Genomic DNA, 23,364 nt, shown 5'->3' with positions numbered 1-23,364 from the left:
AAATACAGGATGTATGTCACACGGCGGTCATATCGTTAGAGGGGATCTGGTGCGTGATCGTCTTTCTAGGCCAGATTTAAGATTACGTTAAAATCAATGTTTTTGTGCCAAACTGTAACCTGTTTTTTTATTGTAAAAACTTAAAATGATATATTTATTCAACTGCATTTCCAGACACAATACAAGTTGTTGCTGTGTATATTTTTTCTGTTGAATTAGTAGAAATCAAACTGAACATTTGAGCAAACACAGAGAGATTTGAATACAGAATATTGTCACTGAAACTGTCACATGTGATGGAAAACAGGTAACTTTAGCTAATTCAAATATTTGAGGCCAAACTGTTCGAGATGTTGCTGCTGGTGTGAGGACAAGCAGCTGCGTGTCACACTGTGACTGGTCATATCCTCAGGTACAGTTTGGTAATTATTCACTCCAAAGACACACCAGCATTTCACAACACAGTTTAAAAAAACAACAACATTTTAATAACAATAATAAAACATTTATTATGTTCATGAAAAACAAATTAGTTTGTTTTCACTAAATTTTAAATTTTTTCAAATATCATGAACTTATATTTTACTGTAAATATGACTTACTTTTCTTGAGTGTAAATTAGACAATTTTTATGTGTTATGATTTTCCCTCAGAGTTGAACCACAATAACTACATTGTCAATACAGTCATTTTATCAGTGATGCTGCTAAAGAAAGAAAGAAAAAACAAAACAAAACAATGTGTACAAATACAAGTTATATATATAAATAAATGACACATAACATAAAACACATTGACTAATAAACATCATCATACATTTTTTACATTCATTTCCTTCACTCAATACTATACAAGTCTCAACCCTTTCACGATAAACGGTTACTTTAGCTCGTATGTACAAAACTAATCACCTCGTCACATATTCAAATCAATATATACTGCATGTTCACCTGGCCGAGAGTATATTTACTGAGCCGTGGTAAGAATAACGGAGATACACGTTCAGCTGGTGTTATCATCACGGCAGCAAGAGTTATTCTAACTAGTGCAATGCGCCACCTTTTGGCGAAGCATGTCATAGCAATGTAATGATTTGAGTACAAATTATAGGTTAAATGAATCAAAATAAATGAATATATATGTACAAAGGCCCTAATTAATAACAAAATAGTTGTTAAAATTATAATAAATATTAAACAATGACATTGAGTTTTAGTATTGAAGTTGTAGTTTTGTTGTGTGTCCCACAGCTATATATGGTAAATAATGTAGCAGAGAACAACGGTAACCACTGAATATTTTAATATTTTATAACTCGAGTTTACAGTAACATAGAACACATAATATAGAAAAATAGCCTAAATATCAACTACCACATACTAGCCTCCATTCCTATGTATTTTAAAAAAAGCACCAAGAACAAAACCCTTACAAAAATTTAGAAGATACTGGAATGAAGGATATTAATTACAATTTAGTTAAAGAAATAAAATATATTTAAATGTGTTATATATCATGGTTATGCAACTTCCTACCAGAAGGCGGCACTGTAGGACTGTCACCGGAAACAGGTTTGCAGAGACTCCGCTTATGGTTTCTTACTGCTTAGCTCGCGATGTTTTTGTTTTGAAAGAAAGTTTTGACTTAACTAGACTTAAAACATGAAAACAGTAAAGAGGACGATGTTATTACAACGGTAAGTTAATATTTATTTGAACGTTGTTTGTCATAACAAATGAAGATAAAGAAAATAATGATATAAAATGCTTTTTCTGAAAGGCTGATAAAAATTATAAGCGGCAAGTACAGTTTATTTCACCAATATAGGGGGGGGGGGGGTTAAATTTTTTTTTTTTTTTTTTTTAGGGAAGTTACTCAAAAATATTTTTTGTTTCCCAGTGGCAACCAGGTCTGAAGATCGCTCATTTTCACAAGTTAAAGCGGGTTATTTCCAACGAAGTATAATCTAAAATAAGATGTAATAAAAAACTAATAAAGACATTTTTAAGAAACAAAAACAAGCCTTTTTGAAAAAGCTCATGAAATAAACAAGATAAACAATACACGCTAATATATATAATATATATACATATTCAGGGTTTTTTTCTCTTATTTATCTACGTATATCTGTCTTTATTGCCCTGCCTGATGTATGAATGTATTTAAATGGATTTTCAAGAGAAAATAGGGAGAAGGAGAGAGGGAGAGAAAGATGAAGAGAGAGCGAAAGAGAGAGAGAGAGAGAGGCAGAGGGGGATGGAAGGGGGTTGCCATGACAACTGCCATAATAATCATCCTCATGATTGATGTGCTGCGCTCCAATTCTCCCTGTTTGGACTGTGTGTATTTTTTCCTCTCATTTCATCTCTCTTCATCCTTCCGTCCGTTTTGTTGTTTTTTTCTTTTTTTATATAAAACATGCTTTTTTGTGCACATGCCTTTTTTAAAGGGATGTTGCTCATGATGATGAATAAGCAAGAGGATATAAACTTAAGAGGAGAGAAGATTATTAAGTAAAAAAGGATGCTGGCCTGTTTAGAAGTCTGAATCAATCTCTGTGTTACTCTATTAGGCCATTCACTTGCGCATGCGTGTACTTGTGTGATAATATATAGTCCTGGGATGCATTACACAGGGACTGCGCTATAAATAATACAATGGCTTACTTTGCTGTCCAGTCTGGATAATGTGGAGCAACAACAACAGGTCATTTTGGATCAAATCATGCCAACCAGCAGCAACAGCTGCCAATCTCGTTGTAAGTGGACGCTGTGGACTATCATATTCAGAATAATCTGGGCTTGATCAGCTCTTTTCCACCTGTTAACTCACTGTCATCTAGACTGTGTGGACGCTCAAATAAATGGAAGACTCTGGGGAAATCCAGAAGTAAGGATTTAGGAGATAAAGAAAAAAAGGAGAAAAAAAACACACACACGATAGAAGCATCGTCTTAGCTGTAAGGCTGTCAGCAAACTTTAAATCACTTGATTTACACAATGCTAAAAGGTTAAAGTTGTTATATTTTAAATGTATGCCTGAAAATGTCTCTTTAAGACTTTAATATATGTCACTTTCTGACAGCAGTTAAATACTGCAAACTATGAGCATCACTGACGAAAAACACCAAGGAAATTCTATTCATATGGTTAACATGAAAATGGAGCTGGCCTTGAAATATTTTATTTCTTTTTATGCCAGACTAGATACAGATTAGTCTGCAATTTATCTCTTTTTGTGGAATTTTTAGTAAATGTATGGCCTAAAAATATATATTCAATTCTATTATTTCTGGTCAATTTATATCAAGAAGTTAAAATGATAAACCGATATTTCCTTGGGTCTGTTTCCATGTCTGTTCTTGTACAATGCTGTTAGAAGCAGGAACCTTAAGGACTGGTTGACTTTTACCCATAGCTGTGCCATGAATCTATAATGTAATCCTCTGGAAATAAAAGAGGGGGAGAGAAACAGAGGGAGACAGAGAGGTTGAAGGAGAAAGCAAGAGGGAAAGAAGAAAAAAGAGAGAGAGAGCGAGGGAGCGCGAGAGAGAGTACGTGTGTGTGCGTATTGCAAATGTACTTGAGGTTGTTTGTGTTTCAGATATCTGACATGCAGTCAGGACCTTATTAGGATTTATACTGCCGCCCTTGTGTCCCCCTGGACGTATTTCATTTTTAATAATAATGAATGAAATAATGTATGGCTGAAAATCAGGATGTTGGTTACAGGAATGTCCTCTGACATCATCAAGCTGTGACTCTGGGTGTATATGGATTCCCAGTGTAGCTATGCTTGTGGGGACATTTTTTTGGGGCGGGGAAATACCATTGGGGCATTTCCCCTGTTGGATAAAGACTAGTTTTGACTTAGGATAAGAGTTAAGAGTTAGGGTAAGATCTAAGACTGGGCATATATTAGTAATGATTAAGGTTAGGCTAATGGGCTAAGAGAATGAAAAGCATAAAACCTATATGTGTGTATGTGTGCATTTAAGTGTGTGTATGGTTTTGTAGAGGAGCTGTGTGTGGGGGAGGAGAATATGAAAGTGAATTATGCCTTTTTCAGAGAGGAGGGGTGCATATATGTATGTGAGTGTGTGTGTGTGTGGGGGGAAGGGTGAGTTGCACACTGTATATATGTTCAGTAAGCATGTGTGGGCTGGTTTCTGGTGTGTGTGTGTGTATATACATGTGTGCATTTATATGATGGGGGGAGAACACTAGAGAATATTTTGCAAAAACACTATGCATAATTTATGACGTAGTGCGAATAAAGTTTGCAGTCTCTATTCCCCCTGCGTGTATTTTCAACAGCATTATAAAGATGTTGACCAATCATTAGCCCCCCCGAAATGTTTTCAATTTTTGTTTGTTGTTAGTTTTTAGTTTTTAATTAGTTTTTTGTTAGTACAGGACCTTATAGTTACAATTCAGTTGTGAATTCATTAATAAATGACATAATATTATAACCTAAAAGTCCATCAAATGTGCTTATGTTTTAAAAATGCATTTAAATATAATATAAAGTAATATAATTTTGTTATTTTTACCTGTTAAATAAAGGCCGATTACAGTATTGATTACACTTGGCTGATGCAGTGTGGAAGTTAGTGGTTTTCATATTTACGTAAGACCTTTCGTCCTTCCTGCGTTTCCGGGCTTTTGTTTTTGTAACCAGCAAACACTTCCGTCTTCGTGCTGCGTGGCGCCAGCTTCACGCGGATCTCTTTGTATGTAGTGTGGTGGTCTCAAGGCGCGGTGGCACGGAGCAGAACACTGAAGACGCACAAAGTCCCAGCCAGGACAAACAGATCGGGTCCGAACACAACCGCTGCGTTTGGATCCAGTACCAGTACTAACTCCAGACGGGGCAGAAGAGGGTGGCGAACCGGTGTTTTGTTATTAATTTTACCAATAATTAATTATTTTTTTTACGCGAACCGCCCTCTACTTACGCAGAAGGCAGAAGTGCGTTCACCGGGAAGTTTGCTACTCACAACGGCTGCCAGCGGAGCATGAGATCCACGGTGGAGAGGAGCAGACAGCATCCACCTCAAAGTTGAGCTCCAACTCTTATTCTTCTGATTTAAACCGGCTTCTATGTCTCACTCTCAGAAGATTACCTTAGAGTGATTCTTTTAAAAAAGGGGGGGGAATTTAATATTTAAGGAAACTATCTGGGCGATCGCGATCATATAATTAAAAAAAAGAAAAGACGGAGCAGAAGAGTTGAGCTGGCTGAAGTGGATGTTCCCAACGTGATGGATGTGTCAGTTTATCCGCCTCCCCCTCAACCTCTGGCCGTGTTAAACCACAGCAGACTCGGCCAACTCTCCTACCCTGACCCGGCCTTTGGTTCCAACAAGGTGAGAAAAAAAAAAAAAACACACACACGCAGTTTTGTATCAAGAACGAATGCCACTGTGATGTTACTCTGACAGGCTCAGCCTACTGTCTGTTATTCTCTCCTGCTCTGCAATTAAGCGGTAACTAATTGGCCTCTTAGGTCACAGTTTATTAACACAGCTAATGAAGCTAGGTGCAGTTTATTCCTGTCACTAAATCCTGGCTTCACCTGTAGTTAATAATGAAATAAAAAGCAGGAGAGTCTTGGTGCTGGTAGACAATGGCCGTGATGCTGTGCTGTCTCACTCCAGAGAAAGGTCAGGGTCAGAGTCACGTCATAGTGACAGGACACACAGAACACTGGGACACCACCACCGACACACACTAATGAATCACTTTTTGTTTAAAAAAAAAAAAAAAAAAGGTTCTCCTGATGTTGTGGCATTTTGAAATGTAAAAAATGACACAAAACGTGTTCTATTACTAAGTACTGCATGTGCATAAGTAATATGCAAGTCATGTACTACTATATTTCCCAACTGCTACTGCACACAAACACATTACACAATAGCAGCAGAGTTAGCATTTCAGGGTTTTTTTTTTACCTTTTACTATTACATTAGGATGGGGGAATAAAACAGTCGGTCTAAAAAAATAATTATTTCATTAAGACAAAGTTTTAAACATGTTTTGCATATTATAAAAAATATTCCTGTAAAGCTAAAAGGTGAAAACATTCTCCACAAACCAAAACTGATTTCACCTCAGTTACAGGCACTGCACTTTTATATACAAAGTTCAAAGACATAATGATAAGAGCTGCAGGTGACCTCAGTATTTGTTAACAGATCACATTGTTGAAATGCAGTGACTGACTTTATTATTGTCTTTCCTGTGAATTACTGCTAATATTCTCTGTATGCAAAGAACCATATTTTCTAAAGCGCAGCGTCATGCGACGACCTTGTACTCACAAGTAACCGTGTTTGAAACACGTACTAGCTCACGACACCTTCGTACACAAAGATTGGAGTAGATCCCACCATTTTGTCCTCATCTTTGTTCCTGTGTTTCCACTTAAATGTCACTCCAATAAAACAGGGCAAATGTGGTGACAAAAAAAACAAAAAAACAAACCCATTGGCTGGTGAACTTGTGTTTCTGCTGGCCACTATCACCGTCACCAAATTCAAACAAAGTTGCCGCCCGACACTGTCTGCTCCCACTGTTATCAGCTCCGTTGTGACATTCCTGCACAGCACTTTTACAGACGCGAGCGTTGTGGCGTTTGCATGTTCCCATCGTGGAGTCACATGAAGGAGACCTTTGCTGTTTAATTAATTTTTAATGGGATTTTTTTTTTCCTCATTTTCTTGGGTAATATTCTGGTGTCCACTTTATAGGTCAGATCTGACATGTGGGCCACTGGGTGTACATGTGCTCTGTATGCTTTGTAAGTCTGTAGGCTTCTACTGAGGCACAGAATGTATGAGTCCCTCCAACATGAAGTATAGCAGGAGCTGCACACACAGGCATGTGTTGTGAGGGAACCTATTTTTTCACAGAGAGAGAGAGAGAGAGAGACAGAGAGAGAGAGATGATTGGGGGTAGGAAAAGAAGGTTGTTGGGGGTAGGGATAATGTAGAAGAGAGAGACAGAGAGACAGAGAGAGAGAGAGAGGGAGAGAGAGAGGGAGCTCATGTTGGGGGTGGGGCTGGGCCACTAAGGTTTGTGCTATATTTCTCTGTGTCTTTTGATTCACGGCTCTGCCCGCCTGATAGCAGATATCATATTACTGTGGTGGGGGAGAGCAGAGGGGAAGGGAAGGGAGAAAATGGAAAAAAGGTGTTTGAAAAAGTCCCAAAAAAAGAAAAAAGTATTCCATGTCAGAGGAATGACATGAATGATTAGCTACCTTAGAAATTTAGCAAAACTGTTGCTGTTTTTTCACCTAAATTAAAACAAAGGTTCACCAGGCTGTGTTTAGTTCTGAATATGAACCTCCGACACTGTCCTGGGGTGGACCTCTGCTCCACACCCTGTGTCTCTGACCTCAGGTCATTCTTGACTTGACCTGAGGCTGTGAAACTCAGTGATTACTGGTCTCTTACCCTGTGCACAGGGTATTTGACCAACTGGTACTGGTACTGTCCAGTGCACCACTGCCCCACAACTGGAGAATGACTCCAGAGTTACAAACCAAACCATAAATGACACATCCACGTTCAAAATGTTGTAAAATGTGAATATTTGCTGAAACTTAATATTCTTGAACTATGATAATTTTGCTACGCTTTCTGAGAAATGCAGTAAGAAAACAACATTAAAAAATTATTATTATTATTTAAAACTAAATCACAGAAAGTGGTCCCCACTGATTTTTTCTGTAGTTCCTCCAGTTTGATGTGGTTTGTTGTTGTCTATACGTGTACGTACACAGCGTCAGGGGAAACCTGAGTGAAATCACTTAAACGCTGCTCCTGATTCTCCTGCTCATTGTGACTGTGCTGCCAATGACAGATGGCTCTGCATATTTTTATTGCTGTAATAACATGTACTGGAAGACTGGCGTTCTCTCTGTGCCTCCACTTTCTGCGTTCTCTCATAAAGCCTTTATTAGCATATATGAAATGTTTGTGTCCGGGAGCCAGATTAGTGTCACCGCGTTGAAGACTCCGTATTGAGCTCTGCTTGGTTAACAGGGCCCATAATGGGTTTTGGCAGACATGATTGGGAACAAACAAAAAATTAGTAACAGTGATTTTGGCAACGCTACGAAACAATAGATTGTATTTGTGTCGGAGCAGTTTGAATACATCACTGAGTGAAATAAATGAGCAGCTCTGCAGAGGAGACTCGAATGGAAAGCAGCGAGAGAGCGAGAGAGAGAGAGAGAGGGATGAATGAGGGAGAGAGAAGGTTGGAGAGACAGTGAGAAGGAGAGAGAGAGCGTCTAATGTAAACATGATGACTGTGAAAGCTGGCTGAGGTATTTCTAAAGCAAATAGAGCGCAGGAGAAACAAGAGAGGACGGAAGAAGGCCGTAGAGTAGGTTTATATACTGTATATATATATATATATATTTTCTGAATATACTATGTGCTCCTGTCTATACTACTGTCTGGGCTTTTGGTGTGATGAGTTCAGGACACACACATCTATTCAGTCACTTAGCCGAGGTCTTGACTTCACAAACAGAGTTTGTGCCAAAGCTCATAGTCGGTTTCAGTTGAAGATAAATGAATATTTTAAGCCTATTATTGACACTACATGGATACTACTGCAGTGGAAACAACGGTGTGTCTTCTTGGACAGTGATATTAGCCTTCATTCTCCTGTGGACTGTTTGATTTTCCAGTGGCTGGCACATGTCCACTGACTCAGGCTCTGACTCTAGGTGCAGGTTGTGAACCAGTAGATCTGAACCACTTGACCCAGTCCTGTGGTCTGGTGGTTACAGAACTGGGCCTGTGATTGGAGGGTTCCTGATTTGACGAGCGAGCTGCATAAACTGCCCCGCTCCCCCCCTGCCCCCCCCCGGCTCAGTACACTACTGCAGCTCTCTGCTGTTGGATGGGTTTCTGAAACGCAGACGTTAATTGTTTTTGTGGATAATATTTTAAAAAGTAAAGTAACGACAGAAGACACTTTTCTGTTCCCACCTACATGTTAACAGGTTTGTCAACACACTTCTCTGTCGGAGTCAGTTTTGTTTTGTTAAATAGCGTGACACCACTGTGCAGCCAGGCCCATTATATAAACATGACACGGCGTGTGACATCATCACAACGTGTCACATGTCAATAATCCATGTAAAAAACACGATGCTGTCGCAGTTGGTTCACAGCAGACGTTAGGTGAAGCTAACTTCAGTAGAGGGAGCCAACGAGTTCATCACCTGACCCTTATAAGGTGTTAAACTTACAGACTATGACAACAGTTGTTAATAAAGCAACTCTTAGGACTTTCTAATATTTTTTTGTGGTAACCAGTAGCTGCAAAATGATGTCATCAGGCCACAGCTGCTCCATCTGCAGAGTGGAGATACAGAATGTTTTTCATTTTCTTCAAGTCTTCTTTTGGGTGTATCATGATCCGACCGTGGTGACCATTAGACTTGGGTTTTTTTGTGGTGCACCTGGTGATTATTATTCTATTGAATAAAATGTATTTGTGTATATATCAGTGTGTGTTCATCTTTATGTCCTGGTGAGAATAACCACCATAAAAAAGTGAATGACCAGTTTCACAGATTCATTGAATCTCCTCTGATACGACTCGTTTTCACTGAAATCTGAACGGCGAGAGCTGCGGTGCTAACGTGGTCTGACTGCACGGTCAAACCAACACTTTACGTTTGGATGCTGCTCCTCTCCACAGCGCTCGTACGCGACGCTGGTTTCTCAGACACCACTGCTCATACAGCACTTCATAAATCCCAGCTCCAGCCCAGAGTCCACCCCGTGTCTTGATTATGAGTCACCTTGGGATCAGTTTATTATCAGTGACCTATAGTCGTTGTATGTTCTGGGCTGCACGTCTACGTCTCCTCTGAAGCAGCCATAATAAGAGCGTCCTGGTGGAGTAAATGTTTTTATTATTGAACGATCAAATCTAACCCCTGGTTTATTTTGATTAGAATGATGTTTTTTGGTTTGAATTTATTCTGTGATTAAAAAAAAAACAATTTTAATCATCAGGACTGAGGTCACTGGTTTGCAGTGTAATACAAAAGTGACTTGTATTAGTGTTTTGAATTCTTGTGTTTGTTGTGTTCTTTTTGTGTGTCTGTGGCTCTTGTGTTTTATCTCACATGCATTGTTTTTACACTGGGCATTTTAATTTAACAGTAGTGACTTAAACTTGACAAAATCTTTGAGACAAATGTTGAACAAAGGTCAACATTTTATATTTCTAAATAAGCAATAAACACCGTCAACTGTAGGGTACGGAGTCGACCGTCTTTGGTTGAAACAGTTAAAAGGCATCATAGTTTCCCCGTAGTTTGTATATGACTGTGCAGTGATTCAGGTGACTTTCAAAGTAGTTTGGTCATGGAACAAAAAAAACAAACATGCAGTGTTTGCCGTGATGACACACCAAAAAATAGCCAAAAAGACTGGTACACGGAGGAAGTTGTTAAAAGTCAGCTCACGTCAATATGGACGCTTTTACGAGATCATTTAGTACAAATTCACAAGAGGCAAAAAAGAAAAGTTTCTGGTTGCCACTTCGCCTGCGTTTGTTGCTTGACGGTTAAAACGAAACTAACTTTTTTTTTTTTTGAGAAGATTCATGTTTAATAGCAACATTGAGGTCAAGGTGCGAGTCATGAGACTTTTCTTCTTTTGGATCTGGTATTAAACACTAATTCATAATCCTCAGGTTGTACAGTCAGAGTCACTGTTTGGAAGAACATACACCGCAGCCAGACTTAAGGCAACATTGTCTGGTTTGGCTGCCGTCCACGCTGTTTTTCTTCACTATTACAAACTGCTATTGTGTCTCCACCAGCCAAGGTGTCGGCATCTCATCTAGTTGTCTATCAGCACAACGGCCAGTCAATCTGTCTGTCCGTCTGTCTGTTTTGGCCGCGACTCCAAACATAAAAAAACCCCTCGCCAGACTCCCCGCCGCACCGGCCCACTCCCGATGCACACCAATGATTCTGTGTCTTATATCATTGATGCTCGTGTGCCGATGTAGCTGAAGGTGTTTCACTTGGTTGAATCATGGGACGGTGCGTGAAGAGAGTCCTGGTTGGTGGTGGAAATGCCAGATGGAACAGATGGGCAGAAGCTAAGTCCTGCCAGAAGAGACTAATTATCAAGATTTCCTTTCCAAAACAAACATATTGCAATTAAATCACACTCCGCAATCACTGCTGCATTGTTTGGCGTGTACTTTATTAGTAACAATTGTTAGGATCAATTAAGTTGTTTTGGAAGAGATCGGACGTGCTCACCAGACATTGTTCGGAAAATGTTGTAGTCTCTGCGTTTGTTTGTGATCATACTTTGCAGATTTGTCGCCGATTAAAACGCGAGCACATGTGAAACGTGTGAACTTGATCCTTTGACCGTTTTTTTCCTTCTGCCGTGAGTTTGTTTTTGAATCAAAGTTTCTTTCTAATCTTTGATATTTGTTCTTTGTCATCTTTTTTTGTGCAATGTGCAATTCCGTTGCTGAAGGTTTTTTTTTTATGCACGCCGACGATGTAACTGTTTCCCTCGGCGTTGTTCAGTCACACAAACAAAAACAAGTATAATTTTCCTTTTGTGTCCTCCTGAAACCAAGTATTTTATTTAGGTTGAGGTTTCAGTCAATATGGTCTCAACTGTAGGACACTGTTATAAAGGTCAGTGGTGCTCAACCTCCGGGCCGCAGACACAGCTCTACAGGTAACAGGTAACACCAACGGCTAATAAAAATAGAAAAATGTTTATATGCATCATGGATCAACAGAATTATATTCCAATCATTTGAAATAAGTCAACAGTTTAGCAGTGCTGTTTGAAGCCTGATTAAATTAAAGACGGTTACATTTACACAGAGGAAGTTATTTTTCACAGGAAACAAGTGTTGATAATAGAATTACATTTGAAAATTAACTTATTAACTAGGCTAATGGTTACCTATTGGTATGACCAGCATGGGCTTACAATCACATGATACAGTTGGTTATTAACTAATACACCTACTGTCTTCTAAACCTTCCTCGGAATTTCCTTCATCTCACTGTTTTTGACAAAAGCTGATTTTGTTTTTTAAATGTAAAACCTGTTAAACCAACGTTTCCTCTGCTGTTTTATAATTTACTGATTTCATTTTTTAATTTTATAATCTCTGAGTTCCTGAGAGGTGTATCGTTTGTATTTCTGCATGTTTTTTTTTTTTATTTAAAATTAGAAACATTCCCATTCTTTTTTTTTTTTGTCGTCGTCTCACTGACAGATTTGTTTCTTCACATTATTAAAAAAGATCAAACACTGAGTGATTCAGATCTCGCCGTGTTGGAGAACATCAACGGAGATCTGTTCATGATTAGAACCTTCTATCTTCCTCAAGTAGAATACACTTTAATTTCAGTTTCTCCCCTCCTCTTCCTCTTCCTCCTCCTCCTCCTCCTCCCCCTCCTCCTCTTCCTACTCCCCTCCCTCCTCCTCCTCCTCCCCCTCGACTCCTCACTGTATTTCTCTCTATTTCATTGTCCTTGTCATTCATCTTAACTCTCCCTCTCTCACCCTCTCTCACTCTCCCCCCTTTCCTCCGCACCGATCTACTTAGGCTGCTGCTTGTTATTCAAGCCTTTGCTTTGCACACTAACACACGGACACACACACACACACACACACACATGAATAGAGGGAGTAGCCACTGAGAGAAGAGGTAGACGTGAAGAAGTGTCTGTTTAATATGATGGTCTTTTATTAAAGCACGGCCACGTCGGCCATGTTGACTTCTCCTTCTCTCTGCCTCTGTTTCACTCCTATCTTTCTTTTTGAAAAAAAAAAAAACCCCAGAAACTAAATACAATCAATATGAGTCAATAATGTTTTTTAGATTTTCTGCCTGTCAACGTTGATGCTGCTGAAATCTGTGCTTTCAAAGCTGTCGTGTTGACAAGATGGTAACACGCCGAGGTCCAACAGCGGCAGCAACCGTTACATCACACGTGTCGACATGGCAGCGCTTCAGTTCAGCAGCTTTGAAGACGCGTTGCTGTTGTTGTTGTTGTTGTTGTTGTTTTTCATAGTGAAGAGGTTTATTTTTGATTCAACCTCGTCGTTCAGCCTTGTTTTGAGGGTTTGAGCTCTGATGGAGAGATGACGTCACCGCTTCTACCACAACTGTGGTCGACTTGTTACAGGTGCACGAAGAGGGCAGCTGTCCTTCCATGTGAGTGTGTGTGTGTGTGTGTGTGTGTTTGAGAAGTCGACACAGCGCAGTTTCTTCTTCCTGTTGACTCTGTAAACCTACACCTCATTTGCATTATACTCTGGCAGCTGGTGAATGGATAAGGCCGTTACACCTGCCTATTTACCTGTGTGTGTGTGTGTGTGTGTGTGTGTGTGGCTTTCACCCACCTGTTCAAATGTTCTACTGTGTCTGTTTGTTACTCTGATGTTTTATGGACTCAGGTGAAAAACTGTCTCATCTCAGATGTCACAGGTTCAAGTGAAGTTTGTAGACGAGGACTTTCAATCAGGAAGAGTTCATTCACAAACCCATTTTTATGGGTTTTTTTATGGTGGTGTTGTGACGTTTGCCGGTTCAAATCCCAACCCAAGTGGAACTTGGAGGCTCTCCCCCCCTCCCTCCAGGTGTTTGTCAGCCACCGCTCCTGTGTCGTCCGTGGTTGGATGCAGATTTTGTCCTGTGTATTTGCACGTGTAAAAGTTGATCGACAAATGAAAGTGGTTTGTTTTAAATGGATTCGACAGAATGAGTCCCCGTTAGTTCACAGTCAGTGAAATGAAGATGAGTCAGAGTTGACACCTTGGTCCTGTGTGACGTCAGACCACGAACCACTCAAACTGACTCCACGTCTCCATTTGTTATTTCCTTCCTGACTGCTGTGTGTTGGCTGTGTTTGATGGTTTATTGACTCTGTTGCCCTGGCTTTGTGTTCCCTCCAGGTGGGTGGAGACGCCATGTTCCTGGGTGTGCCAGAAGCAGGCCTGGACTACCCCTCCACCAATCAGGTTTGTGTAAAAATCTGTGAGCCGTGTCATCCGTGTGTGATCAGTGGCTTTATCCATGTGATGTATCGTAGATAACGTGGCTGTCATCAGTCAGTAGTTTTAGGACCGAAGAAATGATCAAATATTATTGTATATTTTATATTTGGAAAATTTGATTTTATGTCGATTTATCACGATTAGTTGAATAAATCTAACCGTCCTGTGATTGATGAGATTAAAATTATATTTATTTTTATAAATCTATCCTTATATTAAATATTTTTATATATTTAATACCGTTGCGGTGTGGTGAATTGGGGGGTGCACGGCCAAAAGAGTTTGGGAGCCGCTGCCCTGGTGAGTGTGGAGTTTCCAGTGAAGACTCTGAGGAGTGGGCTGTGGGTCTGCAAGTACAACATGACGTCACTCGTCGGCCCAGCCTGTAGTAATAACAAACAGCGTAGTGAATTATTCATCCGGTACAATCCAGAGAATATGGAGCGGTACAGGAAACTCTGGTTTGATGTTTTATTCAGTGCGTTGTGCCGTCAGAAAATTGGGAGTTGGTGTGAGGAATAAGAATATAGGGATTTATTATGGACTCCACTCTGACCCTGCCACGTGTCGTCTGTTTGGGATGTAAGGGAACGGAAAACCAGAATAGACCGTGGTTTGAAAACTGAGAGAAAAAAAAATCAAGAATTTTTATTAGTGGTAGTATCAATCAGCCAATCACGGTGGAGCTACGGCAGGTGAAGCTGCTGATCTTCATAATAAGATGGAGATGATGGAGGTGTAATCAGTCAGTTTCTGTATGTCATAGTTTGTGATGTTACAGAGATGCTGTGCTTATTTATAACAGCTGATCTTAAGTGGTGGGGCGGGGGCATTTCTGGGGTTGAAAAAAAAAATTCTGTTTCCACTGTGTCGCCATGACCATTATTTCTTGTTACTTTTTTCGTACACTGATGACTGTCATCAACATCTCACCTGTCAGTACTCCAATATAACAGTTACGTAACCGTTCTTAACACCCCTCTCTCCTCCTTCTCCTCTCGTCCAAACAGGTCGGAGCAGATGACTCAATTTAAATTATTAAATACTCTCAAAACTCCACTCTCATGCTTTATTTATTGCTCCACCTGCATGTTGGTATTGAACAAACGGAGCTCCAACATCGGGTGCGTTGGACTGTGAAAAGAAAAGCTATGTAAAATAGAGATTTTTATATGAACTCCTCATACGCCGGTTGTTCGTTAGCTTTTAAAAAAAAGCAGAAAAATGGAAAAAAAAATAACGACATTAGACCCAGAAATACAAATGTTCAAAACGAAGCTCACGCTCTCAGAGGAGTGTCCTCACGTATCTGATCTCTGCTGGGGTGATAATGAACTCAGAGACACTCGAAAGGTACAAAGGGTCAGAGAGTTCACATTTTCTGTTATTTCCAGGAGCAGTGAGTACAACTAGTTGATCTAGATAAGTCAGATGACATCTGGTCTAGTCAGTAGACCGCAACACTCAAATGAGTCCTGCCCGTCGAGCCAGCACTTCAGGTTTTAGGAGCTTCATCTTGGGTCTTGTGTTTCACATTGATTTAGAAAAAAAAAATTGGAAAAAAACCCCCAAAAAACAATGACTGTTCAAATATAAGACGGAGATGGAAAAATGATGACTCATGTTTTGTGATGATGTGTCTGTTTTTAATGGTTTTCTCCGTCAACGTTCCCTACATTAACTCACAATCACACATGTTTAAAAACCTACGTTTGTGGTTTTTCTACACCCTGGATATGAGGGAGAACGAGTGCTTTTGGTTTTTCTCTCACACTCCTCCAGCTAGGCCTCATCTGTGCTCTCTTCTTCTGACCTTTCAACGTGACCTCTGACCTCTTTGTGACCTTTGATCCCGTTTGAACCTTTGTCTTTGTGATTCTTTCACAGTTTCGTGCCCCACAGCCACCAAACCCCCTCAGTAAAGTGTCGCCCCAAAACCAGCCCTCACAGCAGCACTGGAGGAGGGAACAACACATGTCTGATACACACCGTCTACCATGGGTAAATACACACACACACACACTTTTTTAATTTATTAGAAGGGAAAACTTTTTTTACACACCTCTCACTTTCTTCATTTACACAGTGGAGTCACAACAAGCCATTAATAATAAATAATAAATATATCGTGTAGTGGTGTAGTGGTGACAGTGTGTAATTACATGAGCAGCCATTTGAAATGCCATCCTCTAATCTCCTGATGAAGCCTTTAGATTCGACAAATATTAAATACCAGTAGTGACTGGACTGGGAACGTTACCAACAATGGAAGGAATCAATTTCATGTCTATCAGAAACAACACAAAATGATATTAATTACAGACTGTTAATTACCTCGACTCAGTCACCCTCAGCTCAAAATATTCGACATTTCCTTTTTTTTTCTCTTCTCTTTTTAATTCCATTCAAAAACCTTGATTTGTCTGCAGGGAGCAGTCACAGTCACAGGGATTCACTGAGTGAGGGGTAAACGTAGTGCAGTGAAGAAATAAATGAACCACTCAGCCAATTTCATTGGTTATGGAAATATTTCCCATCATCTCACGACAAAAAGGTCAGCTCGTTCATTCAGACGGTGTTTTGAAGCGTCGGTCGGGTTAGTAGTGTGTCAATAACACAGATCTTCACCGGGGTTTGAGACCGAGAGAGAGAGAGAGAGATGAAAGAAGAACGAGGGATGAGATTGGAGGAGTGAGCGGCAAAACAGAGAGGCAGATGACGACGGCTGGAGTGAAATGAAGAGCAAAGGAGTGTGGCCAGCCGAGCAGAAAGGCTGTCATTGTCGATAAAAGATCTCCTCTGTCAGATTAGTATGAGAGAGATTCTCTAACGCTGCCTCTCTCACCCTCTCTCTCCCTCTGCCCTCAGGTCTCTCACTTTTCTCCGGCATGATTCCCCACTTCATTTTCTTTTTTCTCTCGTTGGAATTCACTTTTAAAGCACTACTGTCATTTACTGCACCCTTCTGTCTTCTGCTTAATGTGAGGCTGTAAAATGAAGAGAGTTTCATTCAAACTACAGATGTGGACTCAAACCTGCGTCTGTTTCTCACCAGTCCTACTCTGTAAATGGTCTGGGCGACGAGGACTTCAACATCCCACCCATCACCCCTCCAACTCTGCCGGACCACATGCCCCCCCACCTGCCACATGACTCCAACTCCGGCCAGTTCCACCCTCTGGACCCCCGCCCCGGCTCAGGTTCCCATCACCTGTACCAGCTGCAGGGCATGGAACTGTCCGGGATGACCCGCGGTCGAGATGGAGCCGTACTGAACCAAGATGGCCGAACCTTCAGTCCTGACGGCGGCCCGATGACCAGCACGTTATCAGTGGTGAGTTGACATTTGACCTTTGTGACGGACGTTCCTCTGAGCAGTTACCATCAAACGTACACAGTGAAATGAACACGACTATTATTCCTTCCATTGTAATTTTTTTTTAAATGATGTCAGTAACGAGTCATTATTCCACTTTTGTTATTTCTGTGTTATTTGTTACATAATTATCAACATTATTATTCCGTTAAATGATCAGAACACGGTTTTTCACAGCAGCTGTTTTCTCCTCATGTTCACAGTTTCCATTTCACAGTAAAGTGAAAGAAAATTAAACTGCCGTACAGGCCCAGATCACACACTGACTGTGTGTAACCAAGGCCTGGTTATTGATAATGAAACTTTTCCTCCGCCCACAGCTTCATCCGTCAGTCTGTCCTCACGTCGATATTGACATTAAATAACTGTCACTGTTAGTCAGGGTGTGGTTTAAGGGGATATTTTAACCTCTGAGGATGTAAGAAGTTTGAATTTAAACCAAATCTCTTTCATTCCATTGTGACAATCTGTAACAGGTGAGTAGTTTAATGATCAGGTGGAGGAGAGAGAGAGAGAGAGACTTATTATTTTCCATCTCTCTCCGTCTCAGCGCTGCCGTCTCTTTCTATTTTATATTTTCATACCAACATACATTTACTGCCCTTCCGTGAATTATGGTTGCCAGGCAACCGTGTCTGGCTCGGCTGAAGACGGGTTGGTAGCGGTCTGTGAAGGTGTGTGTGTGTGTGTTTGAGTGCCAGTACACAGACAAACGTGTACCTGAAGGTAACCTGTGTATTACCTTCAACTGACCTCATTTGAAGGCGAAACACTTCACATCATGGTGATTGAATGAATTCATTTTCATTATCATCATGGTGATTGAATGAATTCATTTTTATTTATAAAGAATATTGTATGTGCTATAATAGTTGTTTGACACTGGCAGCAGAGGTTGTTTTTTTAAAGTTAAAGGAAAAATCTGTGGGTTTTAGATACAGTAAGTTATAGATAAATATAGATATGGATAACATGGGGACAGAATAAACTGCTGATTTTCCTTTTTGTATTAAAATCCCCTCATTAACCACGATTGGTGGAAATAATGACAAAGTCCTCTTCAATGGTCCGTCACCCTGTGACCTGTGAGGGAAAGTTCAACAGGTCATTTTTTTGCCCTTAGTCTAATTGTATTTCGGTGCCATGTCGTCAGTATTTGCTGCCTTGGTGTTTTGGTCCCACCTCAACCAGTGCCAAACCACAGCCAATGTTTTCCAGTACGTGTTGCTGATGCATGCGTTGTTGTTAAACCTCCTCCTGTATCTCCGTTCTTACTCTGCGGCTGCTAACCGTGTTTATGTTTCGTGTTCCCAGAAGGTTAAAAAACCACACGCGTTGCTCAAAGATGCCTATGAAGAGGAAACTCACACGTTTTTCACCGAGTCCGCTGTCAGAATACTGCAGTAATAAAGTATCAGAGTTTCCGAGCTGAGGGTGTCGGTAGAAGATATGTTTCGTTTTCCAGAGAAACTGTCAGAATTACACTCTTATTTATAGACTTGTAGATAAACTGGTACTACAGGTGATGAAGGAGGCAGACATGTCATCCTTCAGTTGTTTGTCTGTTTATTACCATTTCATCAATAACATTTTACAATGAACATAGAAGAGATGGTTTGTAAACTAATTTAAATAAATAATTTATTTAATATCTTTAAGAAAAAAAACTTTATCAATTACTTTCAGAACTACAAACAGAAATCATGTTGTTACATGTTTAAATATGTCTTCATGTTTCTGTGTTTTTTTTCAAAGATGCAGCAGATGGTGAACTCCGACTCCCGCTTCACCGCCAGCCAACAGCCAATCGAAGCGGCTCTTGGGCCGAGGACCCAGTCAAACATGAGTCAGCAGAGTCAGCTGTCCACCATCAACCAATCACAGTTGGGGCTAGGAGCTAACTCTGCTACCCACAATTCTCCTTCACCTTCGGAGAGCAAATCTGCCACACCGTCTCCCTCCAGTTCTGTACATGAGGATGACCATGATGATGGTCTCAGGGTAAACCAGTCTCACACACATACACACACAGAAAACACACACTTTTTCACACACACACACACAGAAAACACACACTTTTGCATCTCCAGAGAAGGGTCCTCTGTGACGTCAGATTTGGTTTATGATTCATATGATACTGAGTCATATCTTCACTGCAATTTGTCGATGTGCGAATGCAAAGACAAAAAAAAAGTATCATTATAGACTTTTGTCCATAATTTGAAGTAGATGGAAAAGGTCGGCCTCACCTACTGTGTCATTCTGAAACCAGAACTTATTATCGTGTTTTGGAGAAACGAAACAGTCGCTGCACTGTTGAATATAATAATACTGCTACTCAGGATGATGGAGATAATGATAATAAAAATAAAACTACTAGGATGGTGACATGTTTTTTTTCTCCTGTAATCCCTAACATTTTAACATTTGTTTTCCTGCTAGCATGGGATTGGAGCAGAAAAGCGGCCGGCGACGGTGGACATCGCCAAGAAACTGAAAACACCAAAGAAGAAGAAACGAAAAGACCCCAACGAACCAGTGAAACCGGTGTCGGCCTATGCCTTGTTCTTCAGGGACACACAGGCCAACATTAAGGCCCAGAACCCCAACGCCACCTTTGGGGAAGTGTCAAAGATAGTGGCCTCCATGTGGGACGGCCTGGGGGAGGAACAGAAACAGGTGAGTCCTGGAGTTATTCAAATCAACCACAAACACAGCTTTGAGTCATTTCCCCAGAACAGGAGCTGAGTAGTTAGATACAAGTCTGTCGTACGAGTGAAGTGTTTGTGTTTCAGGTGTACAAGAAGAAGACTGAGACGGCCAAGAAGGAGTATCTGAAACAACTGGCTGCCTACAGAGCCAGCCTGGTCTCACAGGTACAAACCAGTAGGACTTCTAACTGTTACTGAAACCACAGATAGAACCATGTTAAAAAAAAATTAAATTCTGAGTAGGATTAATCAGGGTAAATAAGACAGAACATATTCAGGGACATGGTGACATTTGCTGTAATAACAGCAGGTAGAGGTTTCTGTCTAATCTAATCCTCATTTCCACTTGGTTGTTGCCGTCACTTCTTCTCTGCTGTAATTTAAAAAATCGAACTCTCTCTTTCATCTCTTTCCTCAGAGCTACAACGACCCCTCAGACGTAACGCTGCCCCACTCCTCCTCCTCTTCCTCCTCCACCTCCTCCTCTACCTCAATGTACACACCCAAGCCCTCAGTTTACCCTGGTCACCCAGGCCAACACCCCTCCACCCCCTCAATGGCCCACTCCCACCCTCTGCCCCCACACCAGCACCCTGGCATGTACATGTCATACCCTCACCCATCCCACTCCTCCCATGCCTCCAGCCCGGGCCTCGGCCCCCACCTGTCCCCCCCCCACACTCAGATGCACCACCAACTCCAGGGTCTGTCCTCCAGGGGCGCCATGCCGCAGCCCGGTGTCCAGCACCAGGGAGCGCTGTCCCTGGGCAGCGTTGTGGCGTCGTCCACCCCTCCTCTTCAGGTCACCCCTCCCCTCCATAACCAGGGACACCTGGGTGGATTACACAGTCCACACCACCAGCACCAGCACCAGCACCAGCAGCTCAGTGGACATTCAATGGGAATGACACACTCACCTGCCATCACACAGGTCAGTCCCCCCAAACCTGGGGTCGTCTTTAAGACTCTGAACATCAGCACCAAAGGACAAGGAGACAGATTGGTTCTGATCTGATGATGATCAGATGATGAAGGTGGAAAATGTTTTCACTTCCAATGCTGAGCTTTAAAAACAGATTTTTAAAGTTATCTGAAAACAAAATCTCTCTCTATGAAAATATTTTTCACTCATAGTTTCATATTTCATGAGTTTTACCAAAACTACGGCACAGCCAGGAGCAGAGAAATTGTTTTCAGAACCAGAACTGATCCTGTTAACCTACAGAACATACTCAGACGTCCTTGGGTCCAGAAGGTTTAAGGTTCGAGTCCACCAGCTGCCAAGTTAGCACTGCGGTTCTCTGATGGTGATGGGTTAAAGTCAGAGGTCACATTTGGTGGTGTGCTGTGTCACAATGACGTGAAGGAGTTCACTTTAAAAATCTGGATGGAAACAAACACACTTTGCTCTGAAAAATATACATTTTATTTGTAAGTATTATTATTTTTAACAGATGAATTCAGCTGCCAGGATTATTATGTGGAGAGTTTCTGAACTCCAGTCCACAGTGAAATAGTCTGAGTGTCTTCTCCACACAGTTGGGTGAGAGTCCCACTAACTGCTTTATCCCCTTTTATAGTGCACTACTAAATCCCACACTCCCATAATCCCCTTCTCTCTCACCCTATTTTGCATACGCTTAGCAAAAAAAAGATTTGAAAAAAAAAAAAAGAATTGGAGTAGAAAAAAAAATGGGAGAGGACACAGTGACAGACCTCTCAACTTTTTTCCCTCAGTGAAAAGTAGGAAATGATGGGGGGAAGGGAGGGAGAGGGGGAGGGAGCGAGAGACAAAAGAGGCAGATGGGGTCTTTGTGAAGGAGTGAAGGAGAAGAATTTGCCGAACAATGGATGAATAGGTGAGGTAGGGAAGGAGAGGGGAAGGCAAAGGGGGAGAACCCAACCACCTGCTGTCCTCCTTTTTCATCCACAACACTCAGATTAACTTCCCTTTCAGACTCCTTCTCTCTCTCACTCTATCTCTGTCTCTCGCTCCTCTTCTCTCTCACACTGTCTCTCCCTCTCCTCCTCACACTCACACACACACACACACAGCTCAGTTTTTATGACTGCTGCCTGCAGTACCTCCACCTATCTCTTGCTTTTTAAGAAATGCTGCCTTGCATTTCTTCTCTCCTCCTCTTCCTCCTCCTCCTCCACCCTGGCGTTTCCTCTGCTTCGTCTGCTTCCTTCTTACCACAGCTTGATTGGCTGCTTTTGACTAATTGAATTTATAGGGCAAAAGATATATGTGTATATATATATATATATATATATATAGGCCAAGCTCGTCTGTGTTCAGATATAATGATGATGATGTAAAAAAAAGTTTTTCTTTCTCCCCTCTTTATATTCTCACCCCTGAACTCCCACTTGAGACCATGGATTTCATTTTCTGGTTCACAACTTTCACTGCTGGTTTAAAATTCCAGCCATTGTTTTCACAGACCACGGCTGCAGCCGTGCTGTTGGTCAGAGGGAGATAGAACTGTTCATGTTCACGGTGTAGTTCCTGGTACCGCTGCTCTGACAGAACAACCGTCGTCTGCGCTCACTTCCACTCATGTAGCCCTCACTTTATCTGATTCCAGGGCTACCTTCCACCCCTCCAGTCTGACTACCAACGAATAGGAGGAGGGATGCTGAACAATGGAGCGGTGATGTCACCTTCACTGGACTACCACCACCAGCTGGGTCGACACACACCCAGCCACCCCCCCCCTCTGGACTGGAGCACAGATTATCACAGCAGTCGGTGAGTTCTACTTTACGAGACGTCTCACTGCAGTGGTCATCAGGCACATGTGGAACTTTTAAAGCAGGGGTTCCCAACCCCTGGTTCGGGGACCGGTGCCGGTCTTTCAGTGTGCACAGAGAGGCTTAGAGTTACGTTTAAAATGTATTCCGTGACTGACACTCTGGGTTTCCTCTTCTCGTCCGTAGGACTGCGCAGAGAGACAAGCCTCTGTATCTGAGCTAATCTCCAGACCTCCGACCTTCAGCGAGCCCCTTGAACGGCCACACCAGCCTCAGCCCTACATGACCACAGACCAGCTTTGTCTCAGCTCCACCCAGGAGGGACTCCAGTCGTCACCAACCCTGAGTTGATCGTTAACAGACAGACAAAGCTGAACGAAGGCACATATCAGGGCATTAGCGCAGGGCGATGTGACGGACAGGTTCATCTG

The 23,364-nt window shown here is 41.5% G+C and overlaps 1 protein-coding gene across 2 annotated transcripts; it reads left to right on the top strand.

Moving 5' to 3' along the window:
* Positions 1-1,485: 1,485 nt before the first annotated feature.
* On the top strand, positions 1,486-23,358 carry tox (thymocyte selection-associated high mobility group box). 2 transcript variants are annotated; one of them, XM_008334675.3, is made up of 10 exons: positions 1,486-1,696; positions 13,988-14,053; positions 15,977-16,090; positions 17,145-17,423; positions 19,221-19,466; positions 19,908-20,144; positions 20,261-20,341; positions 20,595-21,107; positions 22,768-22,931; positions 23,120-23,358. In XM_008334675.3, the coding sequence occupies exons 2-10, from the start codon at positions 14,003-14,005 to the stop codon at positions 23,154-23,156; spliced, it is 1,722 nt and encodes a 573-aa protein (XP_008332897.1). In that variant the 5' UTR covers positions 1,486-1,696; positions 13,988-14,002; the 3' UTR covers positions 23,157-23,358. The 2 variants fall into 2 exon arrangements, with proteins under 2 accessions (XP_008332897.1, XP_008332896.1); XM_008334674.3 differs by lacking the exon at positions 1,486-1,696 and adding an exon at positions 4,666-5,368.
* Positions 23,359-23,364: the final 6 nt, after the last annotated feature.

Source organism: Cynoglossus semilaevis, chromosome 20 (assembly GCF_000523025.1).
Source record: "Cynoglossus semilaevis isolate Cse_v1.0 chromosome 20, Cse_v1.0, whole genome shotgun sequence".
Taxonomy (NCBI): domain Eukaryota; kingdom Metazoa; phylum Chordata; class Actinopteri; order Pleuronectiformes; family Cynoglossidae; genus Cynoglossus; species Cynoglossus semilaevis.
This window is presented reverse-complemented; position numbering and strand designations above follow the sequence as displayed.